Source organism: Macaca fascicularis, chromosome 20 (assembly GCF_037993035.2).
Source record: "Macaca fascicularis isolate 582-1 chromosome 20, T2T-MFA8v1.1".
NCBI lineage: Eukaryota > Metazoa > Chordata > Mammalia > Primates > Cercopithecidae > Macaca > Macaca fascicularis.
The window spans coordinates 26,883,602-26,907,267 of NC_088394.1; the positions used below are offsets into that span (position 1 = coordinate 26,883,602).

General features: G+C 51.0%; 1 protein-coding gene across 6 annotated transcripts in view; it reads right to left on the reverse strand.

Annotated features, from left to right (window-relative positions):
• GSG1L (GSG1 like) overlaps positions 1 to 23,666 on the reverse strand; it is a 274,733-nt gene that overhangs the window by 14,842 nt on the left and 236,225 nt on the right. For 4 of the 6 annotated variants that reach the window (XM_074026828.1, XM_045383082.3, XM_005591527.5 and 1 more), the window contains one exon: positions 4,844 to 4,914. The exons of the other annotated variants lie outside the window; for them this stretch is intronic. In XM_074026828.1, coding sequence (XP_073882929.1) covers positions 4,844 to 4,914 — 71 coding nt within the window. The remainder of the gene's footprint in view (positions 1 to 4,843; positions 4,915 to 23,666) is intronic. 6 annotated transcript variants of the gene reach the window in all.

The following is a 23,666-nucleotide window of genomic DNA, read 5'->3' on the forward strand; positions in this document are numbered from 1 at the left end:
CTGGTCTCGAACTCCTGGCATCAAGTGATCCTCCTGCCTTGGCCTCCCAAAGAGCTGGGATTAAGGCATGCTTCACTGCACCTGCCTGTCTCTCTGCCACCGTTTTAAGCTCCCCTCCATTGATCTGGCTGCCTCCCGGAGGCCCTCACCAGACCCTCAAACTCCACACAGACAAAGCAACATTGCCCTTCACAAACCGACCCCTCCCCATGTCCTTCCATCAGAGACCCCATGCCCCTGACTGCTCGGGCAAAAGTTCTGTGCATATCCTAGGTCCCTTCCCTCCCCCGGTCCTCACTCAAATGAGTCACTTATCTGATGCTGTCCCCCCAGCTCCACAGTGGTGCACACGGCTGACCCCCCCCAACTGTGCAAGGAGGGCTTTCTCCATCCAGCCCCAAGCCCCTCTGCCCATGCCCTGAGCCATTACCTCCAGAGAACTCATGCACCCGACCCTCCCCGCAGCAACCCTTGAACAATGGCCCAGGAGAGTCGCCCTCCTATCTGCAGGGGGATGGCTCAGATACATGTGCTCTGCACTGGTGCCCTCAGCCCCCAGCAGGCTCGACGCTGTGCCTTTGACTGGCCGCCTTTCTCTCCCTTCTTAGTCTCTCTTCCTCACTCCTAGTTGGGTGTTCTTCGATCATCAAAATAAAGCACTTGCTGTTGTGTCCATCTCAAGGGACTTCCAGGGAAACCCAAACCGAGACACTCTGGAAATTGTACCAGCAGAGGGTCCTTGATCTACCCACTTTTATCTCCAACACCACAGTTCAGGCCACCACCATCATGTCTCCCAAGAATGACTGCAACAGCAAACATTTTGTGCATATTGTAGGTTACAAAATGGTCTCTTGGCCGTGAGTTTGGCTCTTCTCTGATCCTTTTCCCACACTGCAGAGATATGTGTGTGTGTGTGTGTGTGTGTGTGTGTGTGTGTGTGTGTGTATATGGATAGATGGTAGATAGGGTTGATAGGATCTGTAGATAGATGATAAATAAACAGGTAGATAGATGATAGGATTGATAGATGATCGATAAATAGATGATAGATGGATAGATTTAGATAGATAAGATTTATAGATGACAGATGATTGATGGATAGATGGATAGATGATTGACAGATGAATAATAGATAGACGGATGATAGATGGATGAATAGATTAGATAGATAGATAGATAGATAGATAGATAGATAGATAGATAGATAGATAGATAAAGAAATAACTAGGGAGGGACAGAGAGAGAGAGAGAAATAATGTGGACATATCTTCTCCCTGCTTAAAATGCCCCAGGCTGCCTGCTGTAGAATCAGCTTCTCCTCCACTGCATAGTGAACTCCATCCCCGTCCTGCCTCCTGCCATCCTCGGCCCCTCCAGCCCTCCTGCCCTCCCATTGCCCTTCCCGCCTCAGCCCATCTGGCCTCCCGGTTATTCCACAAGCACTGTCTGGCTCCTTCTGGCTCTGGGATACACAGGTCCCTCTGCCTGCAAAGCTCTTCACTGGACTCCTCGCCCTTTAGGTCCCAGCTCCGTGGCTTCTCAGAGCGCTGACCTAAAGGAGTGCCCCTGCCCTGTTTCCTCCTGATCACCACATGTTCCTCCCCTGTTTGTTTTTGAGCTCACTTACTGAGTGATTCTCTCTCCCCTGGGACTGTGAGCCCCTGAGGCACGGGCCGTTGTCTTGCTGTCTTGCCTGACTCCTTGCTGTCTCTCCAGCACCCACAGGGCTGACATGCACAGATGCTCAATAAGCACTCACCAAGGAACGAAAGATGAAATTCTCCAGACTATTGACTTATTGAATGGGTCTGATGATTCTTTCACAAGGAGAAGCTGCTTGAGGGGGCACTAGGCACCAGGTCAGGGGGCGGCTGTATGGGCTGAGATAGGGGATGGGGGGAGGGCTGCAGGGATTGGGATAGAGGGTGAAGGGGAGGGCTGTGGAGGCTGAGACTGAGGGCAGGGGGAGGGCTGTGTGTACTGGGATTGGGGACAGGAGGAGGGCTGCAGGGACTGGGACTGGGAGCAGGGGGAGGGCTTTGGGGACTGGAATTGGAGGCAGGGAGAGTGCTCCGGGGCCTGGGATTGGGAGCGGGTGGGGGATGCGCCCTGTGGGAGTTGGGATTGGGGGTTGGGGGAGGGCTGCAGGGACTGGGATTGGGGGTGGGGGGAGGGCTGTGGCAGCTGGGGTTGGGGGTGGGAGGGAGGGCTGTGGGGCTGAGATTGGGGATGGGAGGGAGGACTGTGGGGGTTAGGATTGAGGGTTGGGGGAGGGCTGCAGGGACTGGGATTGGGAGCCAGGGGATTTCTGTGGGAACTGGGATTGGGGAGGGGAGGGCTGTGGGGATGGGATTGGGGGTGGGAGGGAGGGCTATGGGCACTGGGATTGGGGGTAGGGGTAGGACTGTGACGCTGGGATTGGGGGTGGAGGGTGGGCTATGGGCACTGGGATTGGGGGTGGGGGTAGGACTGTGAGGCTGGGATTGGGGGTGGAGGGTGGGCTGTGGGGCTGAGATTGGGGGTGGAGGGAGGGCTGTGAGGCTGGGATTGGGGGTCGGGGGAGGGCTGTGGGGCTGGGATTAGGGGTGGGGGGAGGGCTGTGGACACTGGGATTGGGGGTGGAGGGAGAGATGTAGGGCTGAGATTGGGGATGGAGGGAGGGCTGTGAGGCTGGGACTGGGGGTGGAGGGAGGGCTGTGTGGCTGAGATTGGGGGTGGAGGGAGGGCTGTGAGGCTGGGATGGGGGTGGGGGGAGAGCTGTGGGGCTGAGATTGGGGGTGGAGGGAGGGCTGTGAGGCTGGGATTGGGGGTGGGGGGAGGGCTGAGGGGCTGGGATTGGGGGTGGGGGGAGGGCTGTGGGGCTGAGATTGGGACTGGAGGGAGGGCTGTGGGGCTGGGATTGGGGGTGGAGGGAGGGCTGTGGGGCTGAGACCGGGGGTGGAGGGAGGGCTGTGGGGCTGAGACCGGGGGTGGAGGGAGGGCTGTGAGGCTGGGATTTGGGGTGGAGGGAGGGCTGTGGGGCTGGGATTGGGTGTGGAGGGAGGGCTGTGAGGCTGGGATTGGGTGTGGAGGGAGGGCTGTGAGGCTGGGATTGGGTGTGGGGGGAGGGCTGTGGACACTGGGATTGGGGGTGGGGTAGAGGGGTTTTGCCATTTCCTCTGACCCTGAGAACTCTCATTCTTAATTCCAGGTACTACTTTTAGGGCCATAGTGCCTTGACTCTTTCAGTGGCTGGGACCTCCACCCAGGCCCCCAGATTCCCCTAATACAAGCCCCAAGGCCTCTTTCCACTCAGGGTTTCCTGCCCGTTCTGCAAGGAGCCTGGGGAGGCTCACTGCCAAATAAGGGAGCTGAGGACATTCAGGATTCTCAGCCTCTATCCCTGCTGTGTGCTTCCCGAGCCCCTCTCTGATGATTTCTTCACTCTGTTGTCCCTGCAGCAGGAGGTCTCCAAACACATCCATCCCCTGGTTTCTGATCCCCTCTTCCAGGAAGCCCTCCATGCTAGCACAAACATGAAACAATGATGTGTGAGCCCACGGTTCACTTCAGCACCGTACCCTGCCCCTCACAGGCCAAAATTGGGCTTTCTTTCCTCTCCTCTTCTCTAACAAGGCCTCCTCCCAAGCTTCTTGGTTCACCACTGTCTCCTCCCCACTAGCAGAGCCATTTCTCATTCAGTTACTAAGATCACAGGATTTGGAATCAGACAGACCTGTGTTTAAATCTCTGCCTTCTTAGTTTGGATTCCCCAGCAGCAGACCCACAGATAAGAATTTGAATGCCAGTGATATATTTACAAGGAACAGGGAAATTGGGCAGAGAGGAAAAGTGGGACAGGGATGGGAAGGGAGAGCCACTAAACCTGATGATCACTGACTCTTTATCCTACAGAGAAACTGCAGAGCACATGCCTCAGGGAGATCCCACTCCAGGGTGAGGGAGCTGGGGTATCTATACACCAACTTCCCTGGCACTTCTAGCCTTCTACGGGTGGAAGTGGGGAAGCCTCCAGGCACAGAGATGCAGATACAGATAGATGCCACTGGAGCTTCCTAAAGGTCTGAGAGAGGTGGCCAGGGCACTGACAGTGTCTGCTGTGACTCCTCTGCCAGTGACTCGCTAAGCTATGTGACCTTGGGCAAGTTACTCCACCTCTCTGAGCCTTAATTTCCTCATCTGCAAAGTCTAGGCAACAATCCCAGCTGTAGGGGCTGGGGGTAAGCAAGGATATGAGATCAGGCATGAAAACTCCTTAGTACAGAGTGGGATGGAGCGGGGAACACGTGGTGGGCATTCAGCAGGCTCAGCCGAGATCTGACCATTTTAACTTTAATCTTACCTTGGTTCTTCTCTGCTTTGCTTTCTGATCCTGACATTTGTTTTTTGAGCAGTGCCCTAGATTCTGCCTCATGGTGTGCCCCACAGCAAAGTGTTTGAAGTGAACGCATCTAAGCTGCCAAGAGTATCCACAGCTCAAACGACTCCTGTCCACGGTCACCGCCCTGCCTCGGCTCCTTCTAGCCAGGACTGTCCTCCCTCAGGCCAGTGGCTAACCCAGGCCTGGCCTTGAGCTGGGTTTTCCCTGCCTGCCTGGAACTCCTGTCTCTTTCTTTCTTTCTTAGCATCCCACCCCAACTGGGAAAGCTGTGGGGAGAGCTGCGTGCAGGGGCTTGCTACCCTGAGACACCAGACTCAGTTTCCTCATCTGTAACGTGTTTGTGGGAGAATGCAGGGTGCAGTGGGGGGTGGGGGCTGGCCTGACTCATCTCCAGGGATTCTTTTTCCTCTTGCAGCCCACAAATCTGTCGTAGGAGGTACCCACAAACAGGCCACTTACGGGCAGGGTATCTCTCATGGCGGCAGTCTAAGTGAAAGTCCTCCTCCTCGCTCCCGTCCCTCTTCTCCATCCTGGAAAGAGAAAAAAAAAAAAAAAAAACCTGGGTAGGAAAGAGAAGGATGAGTGGGCAGAGACCCAGGATCTGAAAAAGTGCAGTCTTCCCTTCTTTGGAGAAGATTTTGCAAAGTAACTTTCCACCTGCCGCCCTGCGAGATTTTGACCACAACCCCGTGAGATGGGCATCATTACTCCCATTCTATTGATGAAGAAACTGAGGCTTTTGGAAGTGATGTGACCAACCCAGTGCCATGTAGCTGATCAATCAGAGGCGGAATAGGGAGGCAAACCCATCATTCTGTCAAAAAGAGGAGCATCAATTATGTGCGAATGGTATATTACAAAAGATGTTTACAGTTTCATTTGTTTTCAGAATTATACATCGAAATGCACAGAGATTATTTTGGCAAAATATACACCAAAAGGTTAATGGTGATTATCCCTACATAATGAATATAGGGAATTAACTCCAGAGGCTTCTTTTTGACTACTTTATTTTCTGATGGAGGGCAACAGGCTTTTATTCGCTAAGCAGCGCCTTTTTTCCCCAGAGACAAGGTCTCACTCTGTCGCCCAGGCTGGAGTACAATAGCACAATCGGAGCTTGCTGCAGCCTCCAACATCCTGGGCTTAAGCAATCCTCCCACCTTACCTTTCCAAGTAGGTGGGACTACAAGTGTGTGTTACCATATCCAGCTAATTTTAAATTTTTCTATAGAGATGGGGTCTTGCTGTGTTGTCCAGGCTGATCTCAAACTCCTGGCTTCAAGGGATCCTCCTGTGTCTGCCTCCCAAAATGCTGGGATTATAGGCATGAGCCACTGTGCTCGACTCTGGGAAGCATTTCTTAACTATATTTAAACACACCTTTTTTGTTTGTTTGTTTGTTTGTTCTTGACACAGAGTCTCGCTCTGTTGCCCAGGCTGGAGTGCAGTGGCATGGTCTTGGCTCATTGCACCCTCCATCTCCCAGGCTCAAGCGATTCTCCTGCCTCAGCGTCCCAAGTAGCTGGGATTACAGGCACCTGCCACTGCGCCCAGCTAATTTTTGCATTTTTATTAGAGACAGGGTTTCACCATGTTGGCCAGGCTGGTCTCGAACTCCTGACCTCAGGTGATCCACCCACCTCAGCCTCCCAATAAAACACTTTCTAAAGATAACTCTGCATACTATCAAAGCCCCGGTCTCCCAAATTCTGGCACAGTGTTCTTTCCCACCAACAACTGCAAGAGCTTCTCAGTGTGGTTTCTCTCTCCTCCATCATCTCAGGGTTGCAGTGGTCGCAGAGGGAGCAGCCTCTGAGGGGTGACAGCAGAGGAGAAGCATGGGGCAGAGGCTGCTGAGGACCTGGACAGTAGAGGCAGGCACCTGGCCTCTGACACAGCTCCAAACTTAGACCCTCACACGCGTCCCACTGATGGCTGGGCCTGAGAATGGGTGGGGCCATGTTTCCTCATCGCACACATGCATTTGTAACCCAGGAAAATTCCTGAGCTCCACACGGTCCAGTCCAAAGGGGCATCACATTATAGAAACACAATCTAATCCTCTTAAGTAAGAACAACTCCAGACTGGGCATGGTGGCTCATGTCCGTTTTCCTAGCATTTCGGGAGGCCAAGGCAGGAGGATCACTTGAGGCCAGGAGTTCAAGACCAGCCCAGGCAACATAGCAAGATCCTCATCTCTAGAAAACATCAAAAAAGAAGCCAGTGCATGCCAGAGTGGTGGTGTGCGCTTCTAGTCCCAGCTACTCAGGAGGCTGAGGCAGGAGGATTGCTTGAGCCCAGGATATCAAGGCTATAGTGAGCCATGATTACACCACTGCACTCCAGTCTGGGCACTATAGCAAGAACCCCATCTCTAGAAAAAATTTAAAAATAAGCCAGCACATGTGGTGTGGTGGTGTGTGCCTCTGGTCTCAGCTACAGTCTGGGCTGAGGTGGGAGGATTGCTTGAGCCCAGGAGATCGAGGTTGCAGTGAACTGTTATTACACCACTACACTCCAGCCCAAGCAACAAATGAGACCCCGTCTGAGGAAAAAAAAAAATGCCCAATCATTATTGTCTCTCCTAAAGCACACAGTAGGTGCTCCAACCCACACAGCTTGACATTTTTCCTCCATCCCTCTCTTTTCTCTCACTTGTCTTGCAGCTGTCCTAAAATCTCTCTCACTCTGTCTTTGTCTCATTTTCAACACTTCCCCTAAACTCCCTTCAGTGTCCTTGGTGTGGCATTTTCCCTTTTCCCCACCCTCCCTGTCTTTCCACTGCTATCTCCTCTTCTCTCATGCAAGGAAGGCTAAATCCTTTCCAAAGTAAATGCCCTATCTCTGTTCCCTGACTCTTCCCATCACCTCTTATTCCTAGTTGCACATCCAGGAAGCCTGAGCTGAAGGAGAAGACAGGGGGAAAGTGAGAGTGACAAGCTAGCAATGCCAAAGTATCCTTAGTAGAAGGGAGAGAGATACTCATATATTGATAATCGCCAATCATTCATTCATTCATTCGCTCATTCACCAGGAACTTCCCGAGGACCTTCTCTGTTGGCACCAGATGCTGTGTGGAGGACAGAAATGTCTATTTCATAACCTCTGCCCTCAGAGTTCTTCCAGCCTAGTAGGGAAGACAAGCTTGCACCCTAGTTAGAAAATGGCAGGTGAGGCTGGGTGTGGTGGCTCATGCCTGTAATCCCAGTGTTTGGGAGGCTGCAGCGGACAGATTGCTTGAGCCCAAGAGTTTGAGACCAGCCTGGGCAACATGGTGAAACTCTGTCTTTACAAATACTAGCTGGGTGTGGTGATGTGTTCCTGTGGTCCCAGCTACCTAGGAAGCTGAGGTGGGAGGATCACTTGAGCCCAGGAGACAGAGGCTATAGTGAGCCATGATCTCATCACCTTACTTCAGTGTGGGTAACAGAGTGATACCCTGTCTCAAAAAGTAAAAAAGGTCAGGCATTGAATAACACTACACAAGGATAGTCTGCACCAAGGGGCTAGGGCTGTACTTCCCAGGGAACATACTCTGAACATTTTCTGCTTATAAATCTTGCCTGTAGCCTGGGTGGCCCTAGACCAAAGGAATGCGTGTTGATGCCATAGAAAGACAAATTTCAGTTCAACAAAAGGATAATGTCTTTTTTTTTTAAGTCTTTTTTTTTTTTTTTTTTTTTTTTGAGATGGAGTCTCACTCTGTTGTCCAGGTTGGAGTGTAGTGGTGCAATCTCAGCTCATCACAACCTCCTCCTCCTGGGTTCAAGCAATTCTCCTGCCTCAGCCTCTCAAGTAGCTGGGATCACAGGCATGTGCCACCACACTCAGCTAATTCTGTATTTGTAGTAGAGACAGGGGTCTCACAATGTTGCGCAGGCTGGTCTCGAACTCCTGACCTCAGGTGATCCACCCACCTTGGCCTCCCAAAGTGCTGGGATTACAGGCGTGGGCCACCGTGGCCGGCCCAAAAAAGTCTTTTAATAAAAACATCTTGGCTATTTTCCTGATAACACAAGCTAAAAAACCTCCAACACCAGAGACAGCAAAAGTCCCCCTATAATCACATCTACATGTAATGGGATCAACATTGTTAGCAGTTTGGTACTTTTTTTTTCAGAATTAATACTTTTTCTACACAAATAGACTCAAATTAAACACATTTTTGAACCTGATTTTCTTTTTAACTATCCAGAAATTTTTCATTTGAGTACACCTAGATCTCACTCACTTTTTTTTTCTTATAGCTGTATATAAAAGAATAATTAATATTCAATACCCCCATTGGTAGACATTTAGGTGTTTCCTCATATTTGTTGACTCTTCCAAATAATGGTGCATGTGGTGAGTTTCCATCAGCAGAGGTGCTTAGGACTAGAGTATCGCCAATCATGAAGTCAAAACTGAACTCAAACATTAAATGGGAGGGTGGACCAGATAACAGCCCCGTCCTCACCCCAGAACACCACCTCCCTGGCCACGTCCAGCACCTCTAAGTCAACAGAGGTCAGTCCTATTCCATAAAGGGCTTCCAACATCCTCCTGCTTTTCACAGCCTTGACCATGAACCAACCCCTCCATCCATCCTTGGCTCCCAATTCTCCTGGTTTCTTTTCATTGTTATTGCTGTTGAGATGGAGTCTCGCTCTGTCGCCCAGGCTGGCATGCAGTGGTGTGATCTTGGCTCACTGCAACTTCCACCTCCTGGGTTCAGGCAATCCTCCTGCCTCAGCCTCCCAAGTAGCTGGAATTACAGGTGTGTGCCACATGCTTGGCCAATTTTTAAAATATTTTTAGTAGACATGGGTTTTTGCCATGTTGGCCAGGCTGGTCTCAAACTCCTGACCTCAGATGATCCTCTCGCCTCAGCCTCCCAAAATGCTGGGATTACAGGCATGAGCCACCATGCCTGGTCTCTCCTGGTTTCTTCTCTGAAATCTCATCTTCCTCCAGGCCTCAAGCTGGGCACCTCCTTGGCTTCTGCTGGGAGCCTCAGCCTTGGGAAGTGGGGCCCTATGAGCAAAGGGGCCGATGTCTAAGGAGATAGTCAGTCCAGCCTGGCACAATACCTTCCCTCCCTCATCACCCAAGCCTTGCTGCCCAGAACCCCACACTCAACAGCTGACATATCCAGTAACACCTGCCAAGGAGAGACCCAGGCCTTGTGCTGGGCTTGGGGGCCAGAGGGACCAGCCAGAGAGACCCCTGCCCTCAAGGATCTCCTGTTGGTTTTACCCATACACAAATAACCGTGGCTTCATGTGCTAAGTTTCAGGCCAGGAGGATATGAAGAAGGTTGGCAGGGCCAATAATTATCTAGTCCAGGGGTTGGTGAACCTTTGCTGTAGAGGCTCAGATAGTAAATACGTGAGGCTTTGCAAGCCATATGCTCACAACTACTCAACTCTGCCCCTGCCGTGAAAGCAGACGTAGACAAGATAGAAACAAATGGGTGTGGACAGCAGCAGGTGGTGGGCGGGATTCGGTCTGTGTGGATGGCGTGTGAACGCCTGGTCAAGCCCAGTGGTTCTCAGCTTGGCTGCACAGTGAAGCCACCACGGGAGTTTTTAATTACGGGGGGTGGGGAGCAGGGCTGGAATGTACAGCCCGGGTTGAAAACCACTGGTGCAGGGACCAGCGGAGGCTTCTCGGGGTGGTACTGTTTGAGCTGCATCATGAAGGCCATAAAACCTGCTCACTTCCTTTTTATATTTATTTATTTATTTATTTATTTATTTATTTTAGAGACAGAGTCTCACTCTGTCACCCAGGCTGGAGTGAAGTGGCGCGATCTCAGCTCACTGCAATCTCCACCTCCTGGATTCAAGCTATTCTTCCGCCTCAGACTCCCCAGTAGCTAGGACTACAGGCATGCACCACCACACCCATGCTGCCCTTTTTGAATTTTTAGTACAGACAGGCTTTCACCATGCTGCCCAGGCTGGTCTCCAACTCCTGACCTCATCTGATCCACCCACCTTGGCCTCCCAGAGTGCTGGGATTACAGGTGTGAGCCAGGGCACCCGGCCAGCTTTTAATTCTTTTTAACTTGTATTTTAGATTCAGGTACGTGTGCAGGTTTGTTATAGAGGTAAATTGCATGTCACAGGGGTTTGGTGTACAGATTATTTTGTCACCCAGGTAATGAGCATAGTACCTGATAGATGGCTTTTTGATCCCCTCCCTCCTCCCAGCCTCCACCCTCAAGTAGGCCCTGGTGTCTGTTGTTCCCCCTATGTGTCCATGTGTTTTCATCATTTAACTCTTACCTACATGTGAGAACATGCAGTATTTGGTTTTCTGCCTGTGTTAGTTTGCTAAGGATAATGACCTCCAGCTCCATCCATGTTGCTGCAAAGGACACGATCTCATTCTTTTTTCTGGCTGTGTAGTATTCCATGGTGTGTATGTACCACATTTTCTTTATGCAGTCTACCACTGATGGGCATTTAGGTTGATTTTATGACTTTCCTATTGTGAATAGTGCTGCTGACCTGCTCACATCTAAGAGAGGAAGCTGAGCTCCAAGCCTGGACCTGTCCATCTTTCTATGATGCAGTGTTGTCATTCTGGAAAGAGCTGGTTTCCTTGCACAGACTTGAGACTGTCCACCAGATTCAGCAAGGAAGACACCGGATCTGCAGAATCTGCAGGGTCTTGGCCGCCCTCTGGGCCTGGCTAGGGCTTGGCAGTGGTTCTGGGCAAGGGCTGAGTGCCCCCAGTGGCGGGGCTCCCTGGCAGGAAACACAGAGGGGACAAGCGTAGGCTTTGGGCACAATGAGACCTTGGGCTGTGGGGTGAGGAGGAATCGTGGTTGAGCTCAGCTCTGCTACTAACAGGCAGCAAGACCCTGTGCAGCTCACTGGGCCACTCTGAATCTCAGTTTTCTCATGTGTGCACTGGGCATAATACCTGTGGTCATTTCACGACAGTAACAACCACTGCCACTGCCTCCCTGGTTGTTGTAAGGACTCAAGCCCAGGACCTGCCACTTGTGCAGTGGCACGATCATATCTCACTGTAACCTTGACCTTCTGGACTCAAGCAATCCTCCCACCTCAGCCTCCCAAGTAGCTGGGACTACAGGCACACACCACCACTCCCAGCTAATTCTTTCATATTTTGTAAAAACAGAGTCTCACTATATTGCCCAGGCTGGTCTCGAACTCCTGGCTTCAAGTGACTCTCCCACCTTGGCCTTACAAAGAGCTGGGGTTACAGGCGTGAGCCACTATGCCTGGCCCCCTTAATACATTTTCAACTCAGAAAGAAGGATGGGGTTTCTCTCATTCTATGCTTGTAGCCTCAGGGTCTAGCACAGTATATTGCACAAAGTATTGCAAATAATGCAAGAAAATTAGCCAGGCGTGGTGGTGGGCGCCTGTAATCCCAGCTACTCTAGAGGCTGAGGCAGGAGAATCACTTAAACCCGGGAGGCAGAGGTTGCAGTGAGCCGAGATCACGCCATTGCACTCCAGCCTGGGTGACAGAGCGAGAACCCATCTCAAAAAAAAAAAAAACAAAAAAAAAGGAAGGGAGAGAAGGAAGGAGGAGGGGAGGCAAGGGAAGGAGGAAAAACAGTTTGAAGCTAAGAGCACCCCACAGGGGAGGTAGCCAAGGGTCATCAGCAATGCTGAGCTCCCTGCTGAAAAAGGAGCAATGTTAAATGTCACTAAGTGACAATTTCCTTTGTTCTGAACTGTAATTTCCTGCAGGAAACATTATGTATTTTCTGAAGACATGAAGACAGATTTACTTTTTTTTTTTTTCTTTTGACAGCGTCTCACTCTGTCACCCAGGCTTGTGTGCAGTGGTACAATCATAGATCACTGCAGCCTCCACCTCCTGGCTTCAAGCGATCCTCCTGCCTCAGCCTCCTAAAGTGCTAGGATTATAGGCCTGCGCCATTGCACCCAGCCAGATTTGCTTTTTAAATTAGATGGTGGTAGTGTAAGAAACATCCACTGATATGGTTTGGATATTTGTCCCCTCTAAATCTCATGCTGAAATGGGATCCCCAATGTTGGAGGTGGGGTCTGGTGGGAAGTATTTTGGTCCCTCATGAAAGGCTTGGTAATAAGTGAGTTCTCATTAGTTCAGGAGAGAGCTGGTTGTTTAAAGGAACCTGGCATCTCCACCTCTCTCTTGTTCCTTCTCTCGTTGTGTGATGTACCTACTCTCCCTTCTATCATAAGTAAAAGCTTCCTGAGGCCTCGCCAGAAGCTGAACAGATGCTGGTGCCATGCTTCTTGTAGAGCCTGCAGAAACACAAGCCACAAAAACCTCTCTTCCTTATAAATTGCCCAGCCTCAGGTATTCTTTTATGGCAATGTGAAATGGACTAGCACACCCACAAATCTAAACAAGGTCCTTGAAGGGCTGATGGGGGTGCTTGGTGTGAAACAGTGCTCAGAGCTGGTATCAGGTGGAACCGGGCACCCCAGGCGTGTCACATCTCTCCAGGGGGTGGGGCAGTGGCTCCACTATTCACCAGCCCTGTGCTTGGACAAGTCTTGATTTTCTCATCTGATAAATGGGCACATAATGTACCTATTCTTCTGGTTGTTATTAGAATTAAACTAATTCTTAACATAAACCATACTGGATAATATAGGCAGATCCAGTCTCTACCAAAAATTAGAAAAAAAAAATTATCCAGGTGCTATGGCACATGCCTGTAGTCCCAGCTACTTGGGAGGCTGAGGTGGCAGGATCACCCAAGTCTGCTGCAATGAGCTATGATTGCGCCACTGCACTCCAGCCTGGGTGACAGAGCAACACCCTCTCTCAAATAAATAAAACAATAAATAAATGTAAATCTCAAGCTATTTAGAGCAGTACTGGGAACACTGCCTGGTGCTTGCCATTATAATCATCATATTATTATTACTATTGTCACTATCGTCATCCTCACCTCGGGGATCTTTCTGGTCCTGTCACTCTGTGACTGCATGTTCAGCCCCACTTCCCAGTTCCAGAGGCAGAAGCTATGAACTACTGTAATGCACTATCCGGTGACCCCTCCCCAAACACACACCCTTTCTTCCATTCCAGCATTTACAGCTGTCGCTGTCATTGCCTCAGGAAAGGGATATTTTGCAAGAAGCAGAGGAAGGGCTTCAAAGGTATCAAAAACCTCTGAATTCACGGCACGCAAAACCCACAGGAGGTCACGGCACTGCCCTTTGCCCCAGAAGAGACAGAGTCCCCCAAACTGGGGACAAGGAGTTTCAGAGCAGGAGCTAACTGGAAGTCGATGCTGGTGCCTAGAAAGACGGAAGAGCCCCAGGGAAAGGTGACAGTGACAAAGGTACCTGTTCAGCACCAGCCCCATTTCCCAGATGGGAAAGTTGAAGCAAAGATAGATTTGTAACTTTTGCCCGGTTTCGTGGTAGCCTGGCTGCTCAATAAAAAACAGAGCCCTGTTTCAGTGTTTGTGAACTTCCGTGGGGTAAATACTCCCACCGTGGCTGAACTGAAGGGACCTCTGTGACGTCACTGAATGTGGAGCTGGGAGGAGATTTGCACAATGGGCCTTCGTGAGCAGTCCCAGTAGCTCCAACCCTGCAGCTGGCTTGGGGCAGGGCTGAGGTCTGAGCTTGGGTCTATGATTCCTGGAGCTGCAGTGAGTTTCCACTGCACTCTGCGGACTCCTAGCAGGCAGGGGATTCCCGATCAGACCCACCTCGGGCAGGCTTGCATTGTGAGGTCCTCATGGAAAGTGGGGCTGGGGGCCCTCCATCACTGGTTCTACCAGAACTGCTGCAGAAATGTTGGAGGTGACTGTGCCATCCTGCAGTCACTGTTCCCAATAGTCCAACATAGTCTGGGGTCTGAAGGAGGCTGGGCATTTGTTCTTTTTAACAGAAGAGGCGGGCGCAGGCAAGTGATGGAGGCTCTGAGGACACTGAGGGAGGGTTTCAGGGAGGACCAGAACTGACATCTCACTAGGAGGCCACGCTGTACCTGCCGGCCTGATTCCAGGGACGAACGTGGCCACAACAGCCAGGGGAATCATCAAGGAGCCTATCAGCCCCCATCTCTGCTGTGGCAGGGGTGGATGCCGTGTGCCCTGGGGCCTCCCCAGCCTCCACTGCCCCTGCTCCAGGCTCTCATCCCCCGGCATGTTCTCCACCCCATATGGCTCCATCTGTGCCATCCTCAAAGCCAGCCCCTCTCTCTCTCTGGCCCCAGACCGGCTGTTTCCCAAATATCCAGCCACTGCCTTGTATGAATTAACAGCTTACATGCTGTGCTTCTGCAACTATCTGTGATAAAGGACTAAGACTCTCCCAACCCCCTTAATTTTCTTCTCTTTCTTAGACATGGGGTCTTGCCCTATTGCCCAGCCTGGAGTGCAGTGGAGCAATCATAGCTCACTACAGCCTCCAATTCATGGGCTCAAGTGATCCTCCACCCACCTCGGCCTCCTGAGCAGTTGGAATTATAAGTGTGTGCCAACATGCCTGGCTCCCACTTAATTTTCAATCTGTCTTGAACGAATTCTTTTCATAAAAAATAAAAATGAAATGAAAAAAAATGCATACAAAAGGCAAGCATGGGTGTCCAGCAATGTCAATTTGCTATGAAAGCTTCCATTTATTTCCATTTCTGTCCTTACATCACGAAGGATGTTTGCAAATGGGCAATGGTCCAGGGACCACACTTTGAGTAGCACTGTTCTGTAAGGCCCTTTTTTCTCCTCTGGCCTTGGCTGGCTACGTCCACCTCCTGATCCTATGACTGGGGCTGCACCTGCTCTATCCTCCAGCCCAGTACTTCACAAATTTAAAGGTGCTCCAAGATCACCCGAAAAGCTTGTTCACATAAAGCCTCTGATTGAGCAGGTCTAAGGTGGGACCTGAGATTCTGCATTTTGAGCAGGCTTCCAGGTGAGGTCAATGCTGCTGGGCCCAGGCTTTGGCCAGGTGAGGGGCTCAGCCCAGCCCAAGCCTCCCGTCCTCTTCCCATGGTCCTGATGGCAAATGGCCATGATCAAAGATCCAGCCACCTCATTCCTGCCTCTGAAGCTCCCTCCAGCTGGCAGATATTTAAAAGAAAGCATGAGAGTTCAGGGAGCGAACATTCCTTCCAGATGTTCTTTTCAGATGTTCCTCTCACCACCCTCTGATAATTTTTTCACTTCAAGGACCATCTCGTGTTTCCACCTCCCCGTGCATGGGTGCTGGCTGACGATCTGATCGCAGGAGCCGCGTGAAGGTTCTGAATCTCCATGGTGCCATCTCCAGTTTCCGGGCACCACGTTCCTCTCAAGAATGAATGGCGATTTCAAAGGACCCCAACACCCGAGTGATGGCGTGCAAGGTATTACCGAGAAGTAAACTTCGAGCAGTGAAGACAGATGGATGAGATGGAGCTGTGATTGAACACGTCTCAGAGGCTAAACATCTAAGAAACAGTCGCAGAGGACAAAGAACACATTGATTTTTAAATAAGCCATTCACAATGGAATGAAAAATGGAATTAAAAGGAATTTTGGGCAAATAAATGACTGCAGGTAGTAAATTAAGATTCCATAACATTACGTCAAAAAGGTCTTTGCAAGTTAGGGGGAAATAAATGGGCTTTTAAGAAAAACTCTTTTTTTCTTTTCCCATTTTCTGAGTAAATATCATCATGATATAAAACATTTGGAAAATAACACAGAAGGAGATAAAGCCATGCGCATGTCAATGCCTTAGCTTGATCTTTATGTGTAATTTACAGTTTTGTCTCCCGTTTCTCCAATATTGGGTTTTAAAAAGGGACCTCAGCCGGGCGCAGTGGCTCACGCCTGTAATCCCAGCACTTTGGGAGGCTGAGGTGGGCAGATCACAAGGTCAGGAGTTCAAGACCAGCCTGACCAACATGGTGAAACCCCGTCTCTACAAAAAATACAAAACAAAATTAGCCGGGCATGATGGCGTCTGCCTGTAATCCCAGCTACTAGGGAGGCTGAGGCAGGAGAATCGCTTAAACCTGAGAGGCAGAGGTTGCAGTGCGCTGAGATCACACCACTGCACTCCAGCCTGGTGACGGAATGAGACTCTGTCTCAAAAAAAAAAAAAAAAAAAAAGAGACCTCTAGATATTAACACCTTGAGGTTACTTTGGTTATTTCTAGAATCACATGGATTAGCAATGATTACTTGGCAATACAAATAATCACCGGCATAGTGGTGGCCCCACCCCAAAACCCCATCCGCATCTTTGGCAACCTCTAAGGAGTCCTTCCACCCATAAAGGCCCCACCGACAGCATGAAACCTCCTGACCGGACTTGTCTCAGAAGTCCCTTTCGGCACCCAGGTGACACCAGGAGGGAGAACAGATGTGAGGATATCTGAGGCATGATGCTGCTCAGCTTGGCAGGGGAGACAGTGGGGAAGGTGTCAGACAGCACTCCAGCAGAGAGAAGAGTGGGTCAGAGCTGCAAATGGCCAGAGCAAGGCCAGGCTGGGGAGCCGTGGACGATCAAGGGATGCTGCGTGCAGGGGAAGGGGCCTGGGGTACACGGTGGGACTCTGAAGTTGTGATGAGGAACTGGGTCTTTATCCTGAGAGCCATGGGAAGCCACTCCAGTGTTTTAGGCAGAAAGATGGGGGTCCCGTTACCCTGATGACTTTAGCATATTGAGAAGGCATTCCAGCTTCTGGGGCGGGAGCAGTTTATAGGGGACAAAAATGGGTGTGCAAAGACCACGAAGAAAGTTGCTGGATTCACCCAGGTAAGTCCTGTTGCAGCCACAGAGTAGGATGATGGAAGTGGAGACAGAGAAAAGAGAAGGAGACATAAAGAGAAGGCCCTGGGCTTGTGGTAGTCAGGAGGGTCATGGGTGGTGAAGAAGAAGCAGGGGCGTCCGTCAGGACTGCAGGTTTCCAGCTTGCACAAGCAGAGCCACTTATGGAGGCAGAGACGGAAATAAGATTGCATTTGGGGGCGTGAATATCATGAATGAGTCTTGGACATATTGATCTGAGGTGCCTTTGAGAATCCAAGTAGAAACACCAAGGAAGCCACCGCATATGGCATCGGGTGGAGTGGAGTGGATTCTTCTAATATGGGAGCCCTCGGCCCCGTGGCCACGGAGGATGAGGAGCTGCATGTCACAGAAGGGAAGACAGCCCTGTAGGGAACCAGAGACGGCGTCGGCGCACAGGACCAGGAGAAGTGGCTGTGGGAGCCGAGGAGAGAGCGATTCGGGAGGCGGGTGGGTGCCGTGCCAGGCTGCCGAGAGCTGCTTCGTGGAGTGAGGGGGTGGGAGCCAGATTGGAGGGGGCTGGACGGTGAGTGGGAGGTGAGGATGTGGAGACAGGCCTTTCACAAAGCTCCCCCACAGCAAACAGGAGAGAGAGAACAGGAGCCATTGGGGCATGTGGTTGACATGCCCATCCCTGCTGAGCCAATCCCGTGAATGTGTAAGGAGCCAGGTTGAGGTCACCCCTTCCCTGTGCACAAACCACTTTTGTCCATGCTGGTTGATCTTGCAGATCTGAGATCTGATGGCTTTGCGTTGGGCTGGGAGTGCAGCGAGCACTGGCATCAAGGAAGGGGGCTTTGGACGGTTCCTACTCCATCTCCCCTCTCTTAGAAGATAAATGCATCCCAGTGATAGATAGATAGCTGCTACCACCGGCCCCCAGCCCCAGACACCATGGGAGGAGAAGAGGATCAGAGACCCAGGCACAACTCCCACCAAGGCGTTCACTCTCAAATCACACCAAGTCGCTTAGATTTTCCTAAATGTGCTTCGTGTGTCGGCCCCTCCTGGCCTTTGCTCATTCTGTTCCCTGTGCCTGAAATAGCCTCCCTCACCCACCGCCGATCTGTCTGGTGGATTCTGCATGAGTATTGAAAAACTCGGCTCACGAGTCTCTTCTGTGAAGCCTCTTCTCCTTTTTTTTTTTTTTTTTTTTTTTTTTTTTTTTTTTTGAGACGGAGTCTTGCTCTGTCGCCCAGGCTGGAGTGCAGTGGCGCAGTCTCGGCTCACTGCAAGCTCCGCCTCCTGGGTTCACGCCATTCTCCCGCCTCAGCCTCCCGAGTAGCTGGCACTACAGGCGCCTGCCATCACGCCCGGCTAATTTTTTTGTATTTTTAGTAGAGACGGGGTTTCACCATGTTAGCCAGGATGGTCTCGATCTCCTGACCTCGTGATCCGCCTGCCTTGGCCTCCCAAAGTGAGCCACTATGCCCAGCCTCTGTGAAGCCTCTTCTATCCTCTGCCTCCCACTGGGGTGGGACTGGCCCCTCCTGCCTGAAGCCACTTGCAAGAGACTCGATTGTGGCACCCAGTGCACTTTGCTCTGGTGTGAGCAGGGGGCTGTGAACTCAAGTGTTTCAGCCTGTTGTTGCCATGAGGGAACAGGGGCCCAATGTGGCCAGATCTCTGCTTTGTCATGAAAAGCCCAAAACCTTGATTTTTGATCTTGCCTTGTTTTGTTTTGTTTTTTCTTTTTAGATTCAGGAGTACATGAGCAGGTTCATGACATGGGTGCATTGCATGATGCTGAGGTTGTGCTTCAGCTGATCCCATTATCCAAACACTGACAATAGTACCCGATAGGTGGTTTTTCAACCCTTGCCTCCCTCCCTCCCTGCTCTTGCAGTCCCCAATGTCTGTTGTTCCCGTCTGTATGTCCATGTGTACCCAATGATTAGCTCCCACTTATAAGTGAGAATATGCCATATTTCTTTTTCTGTTTCTGCAAAACCTTGATATTTTAACATGAAATCTCCTGATTTTTAAAACTCAGCCTAAATTTAAGAATTTTGAAACCACCATGCAAGCCAAACAAAATACATCTGCAGGCTAGATTCTCCAAGGATTACCATTTGCCGCTTGCTACAGGCCCCCTTTTCAGGCGGGGAGTGTATCTTATTTGCCCTGCACAGAGGGAGTTCTCTAACGGGGGTGGGGAGAGGGGGGCGGAGGCAGGGAGAGGGGAACCCCAGCTTTGTTTCCAGAAACATAATTGTATCATTTCATAAAGTCCTCACAACAAAGCCTCAAGGTAGGCATTAGCTCATTTTCCAGCCAGGAAAACTGAAGCTCCAAGAGGTGAAGCGAGTTACCTGGAGACTCACAGTTAGTAAATTGCAAAGTTAATTCCAACCCTAGTCTGTTTCTTCAGGTGTACCACAAGGGCTGAATGCATGAAGTCAGCCAGGCGCTCAAACCGTGTCTGCAACAGGGGGCACTGCATAACTCTCTACTATACTTAATAGAATTAATACTGCTTGTTTGTTTGTTTGTTTGTTTGGTTGGTTTGGTTTTTCAAGACAGGGTCTTTTTCTGTCACCCAGGTGGGAGAGCAGTGGCGCCATCATAGCTCGCTGCAGCCTTGACCCCCCGGGCTCAAGTGATCCTCCCACCTCAGCCTTGCTGAGTAACTGGGACCACAGGCACATGCCACCACTCCCAGCTAATCTTTTAATATTTTTGTAGAGACAGGGTCTTGCTATGTTGCCCAGGCTAGTCTCGAGCTCCTGGACTTAAGTGATCTGCCCGCTTCAGCCTCCCAAATGCTAGGACTACAGGAGTGAGCCACCGAGCCTGGCCTAATATTGTTAATAATTAATACCATAATTTATTGAGCCTCTGTGGTTCTAGGTGCTGGGACAGAGAGGAAACCAGGAAAAGCAGGCTCCCCGCTCTCGTGGAGTGTGCACCGAAACAGGCCAGACATAAACATGAAAATAAATAAACAAGTAATTTCAGAGAGTGCTAAGTGGTACAGAGAGAGGTTCAGGGGTCCCAGGAAGGAAGATCTGCCCTCCCAAAAAGCTCTGGTGGTTTCCGTCCCGACACAGTACCACATTCCCCAGAGAGGCGGGTCGCTCATTTGGCACAGCTGAATTCCCTCTGGGATCCAATCCAACAGGTCTCATTTTCTTCCACACATTGTTAAACCAGATCTGAGCATTAAGTATTCAAGAAAGCCCCAATCTGCAAATATTTACCTTTCATTCAGCAGCATCTGACCCTCCCCTCGGGAGGCCCGATTAAGACAAAGGAGGGGACGACAGGCCGGGTGACGCTGGGAGGGTTTAATTCCAGATGTTTCTCAGGGGGTGGGGCAGGAATTGGGGGGTGCAGGCTCTCCAATCCAGCAAACCCAACACATGTGCATACTGGCCCTTCCACATGGCCATGTGCACACGCATATTCACACGCACACATGTGCGCACACACACACGCACACACATACACATAACATGCTTTTCTTCTACAGCTCTGAAAACCATTTCAAATCTGTCCAACTGCTCCTCAGCCATGCAATTGGATCTTGCAGAGGGTAATCCAACAGGACGTGGGGGGTGGGGGTAGAAGCAGGGAAGGGACAGTTTAATTCCTTCCTGTCCATCAGCCCCCGCAGGGCACCACCTTGTCCCTGGTCCCCAGGAGGAGAGCAGGAGAGACCAGAAGGCCTCTCCCACAGATAGGAAAGGTGGGGGCGTGAGGGAGCCCATGAGCTCTGTCCCACAGAGTGCATCGTCCCAGAAACCCACACACGATCTGTCTCTCACCTCACCTGCCCCTCCCACGATGAGCTCCTCAGCCATGGGACTCCCCTCATTCCTACTGTGTTCCCAGGTCCCAGCTCAATACCCAGCAGAGACAATTGATCAGGGCTGAGAGGCCACACAGCACAGGGAAGGACTATGTGGCCTGCGCTTAAATCCCAGCTCTGGCACTTACCAGCTGTGTGACCTGGGGCAAGTTGCCCTCCCTAAATGTGCCTCCATTTGCCATCTGTAAAATGGGGGTGACAATAACACTTACACCTCAGAGGGGCATTGCGGAAATTAACTGAGTCACATCTAAGGTATTTAGAGGAGGGCCTTATACAGGGCCAGAGATAATAACGTGATTATTAGCCATGATTCAAAACACCCTTGCCATCTCCATCCTAAGCTGGTCATGACCAGGCTCACGCTTCACTCTGGGGTCTGGTGAGGGCATTAGGAGCAGAAGGGACAGGAACTCACACACACAAAGCCCTCCACGTGCCAGGCACTGGGCGTGGCACGTCACGTGGGTTTTCAAATTTGAGCCTCCCTGAGACACGAAGAGCTCTGGACTCTCCCATCCTGGGTCAGAGGAAACAGGCTCAGAGGGGCTCGGCGCCTCACCCCAAATTACATAGCAGCAAAGAGACAGACTTGGAAAACTCACTCCAAACCCCTGTTCTTTCCACGGCACCGTCTGTCCCCCATGGAGGAGAAGGAAACCTGGGCAGGTGGGGCCATGGATCGCCCTCCCTTGAGTCCCTGGCTGCGGCTCCAGGGATGCTGGCCACAGTAGGATGTCAGCCCTGCATCTGAGCCATGCCGAAAACCTATGCAGACATGTATGTGCTTCGAGCCCTTTGTAGGGAAGGCACAAAAAAAAAGGGAAAGAAATAGAACAGCCTGGCTAAGCTGAAATGCTCTCCTTAGAGGGGAAGGGAAATAAAATTTGATGAACCTCTGCATAATGTTCAAGTTATGAATGTGTAAAGTGATATTCTGCACATATGCTGAGAAGAATTCATCTTGGGGCTGAGCTGTTAGGAGCCATTGGAACTGGGGCACCAGCAAACAGCAGCTTCTTGTTGATGGGGTACGGAGAGGTCCTGTCTTCTGCCTCAGCAAAACGAGGTGCGTTTTACCCACAGATGCCGCAGGAGGTGAATCTCCGTAGCAGGGGTGGCAACTGACCGCAGTGCTAACGGGGCAGCTTTAGACATCTGGTTGCTTATGTGTCTACTGCAAACACTTGCTGAGTGCCCACTCCGGGCCCTGGGCCAGGCTGGGCATTGCCACCATCCACAGCCTCAGACGAGGTGAGCTGCGTGCCAGATTAGCCGGATCTTCCTGGCCACTGCTGCCTGGCCTGGGACTGAACACCTGGCCTACACCGGGTGATCACATCCTCTCTCCTGGGGCTTTGGCATGGAAGTGCTGGGATGCTGAATCAGCGAGATGATGGTAGAGATGGAAATAAAAGAGCATGAGGGAGCCAGGGCTGAAGCCTCCAAAGATGAGAGTCCAGTTCAGTCAATCACCAGAAAACTCTAAATGAGCTCCTAGTGGGTGCCTGGTCCAGTTCTAGGTGCCTGGTTCACAGTGGGAAACAAGATGGCAGAGGTCTTCTATTCCAGAGCTCACAGTCTGCAAACTGGCAAACAAATAAAGAAAATCCTGGCAGATTGTATCAGGTGCTATGAAAAAATAGAAATGGTGCCAGGCATAGAGGCTCATGCCTGTAATCTCAGCACTTTGGGAGGCAGAGGTCAGAGGATGGCTTGAGGCTGGGAGTTTGAGGAGATCTGGGGCAATCGATAGCAAGACCCCCATCTTTACCAAAAATGAAAAAATTAGCCAGTCATGGTGGCGCATGTTACTTGGGAGGCCAAGGTGGGAGGATCACTTGAGCCCAGGAGGTCGAGGCTGCAGTGAGCTGTGCTTGTGTCACTGTACTCAGTCTGGGTGACTGATATGGTTTAGCTGTGTCCACCCAAATCTCATCTTGAATTGGAGTTCTCGTAATCCTCATCTGTCGTGGGAGGGATCCAATGGGAGGTAATTGAATCATGAGGACAATTACCCCTATACTGTTCTCATGATAGTGAGTTCTCATGAGATCTAATGGCTTTATAAGGGACTTTTCCCCACTTTGCTCGGCACTTCTCCTTGCTGCCGCCATGTGAAGAAGGACGTGTTTGCTTCCCCTTCTGCCTTGCTTGTAAGTTTCCTGAGGCCTCCCCAGCCCTGCTGAACTGTGTCAATTAAACCTCTTTCCTTGATAAATTACCCAGTCTCAGTTATGTCTTTATTAGCAGCATGAGAATGGACTAATACAGCAACAGAGTGAGACCCTGTCTCCAAAATATAAAAAATAGCAACGAGCTAGAGTATCTAGGATAAGGTTGTGGGGAGTGTGTGTTTAGACCCAGTGATTAGGAGAGGCCTCACAGGAACATCCTGAGGCACGGTAAGTAGAAAGGTCCCAAGGTGGGGATGCACTTGGAGTGCCTGAGGGATGAGGCCGATGTGGCTGGGGAAAGACACAGTGGCAGGCTGAGAGAGGGGCTTGTAACAGAGTACCTGTGTGGGCCTCCCCACCCCATGGGCTGCCATGCTTCTCTGCTGACTGAAGCCCTCCCAAGTGCCCCACAGGGAGTCCAGCTCCTCAATGCTGCCCCACCCTGCAGCCTCCTGTCCCTTTCCTCCTCCTCTGCTGAGTGCTAAGGATGTGCAGTGATGCCTTCCCTGCCACCGAAAGGCATTAATGCCCT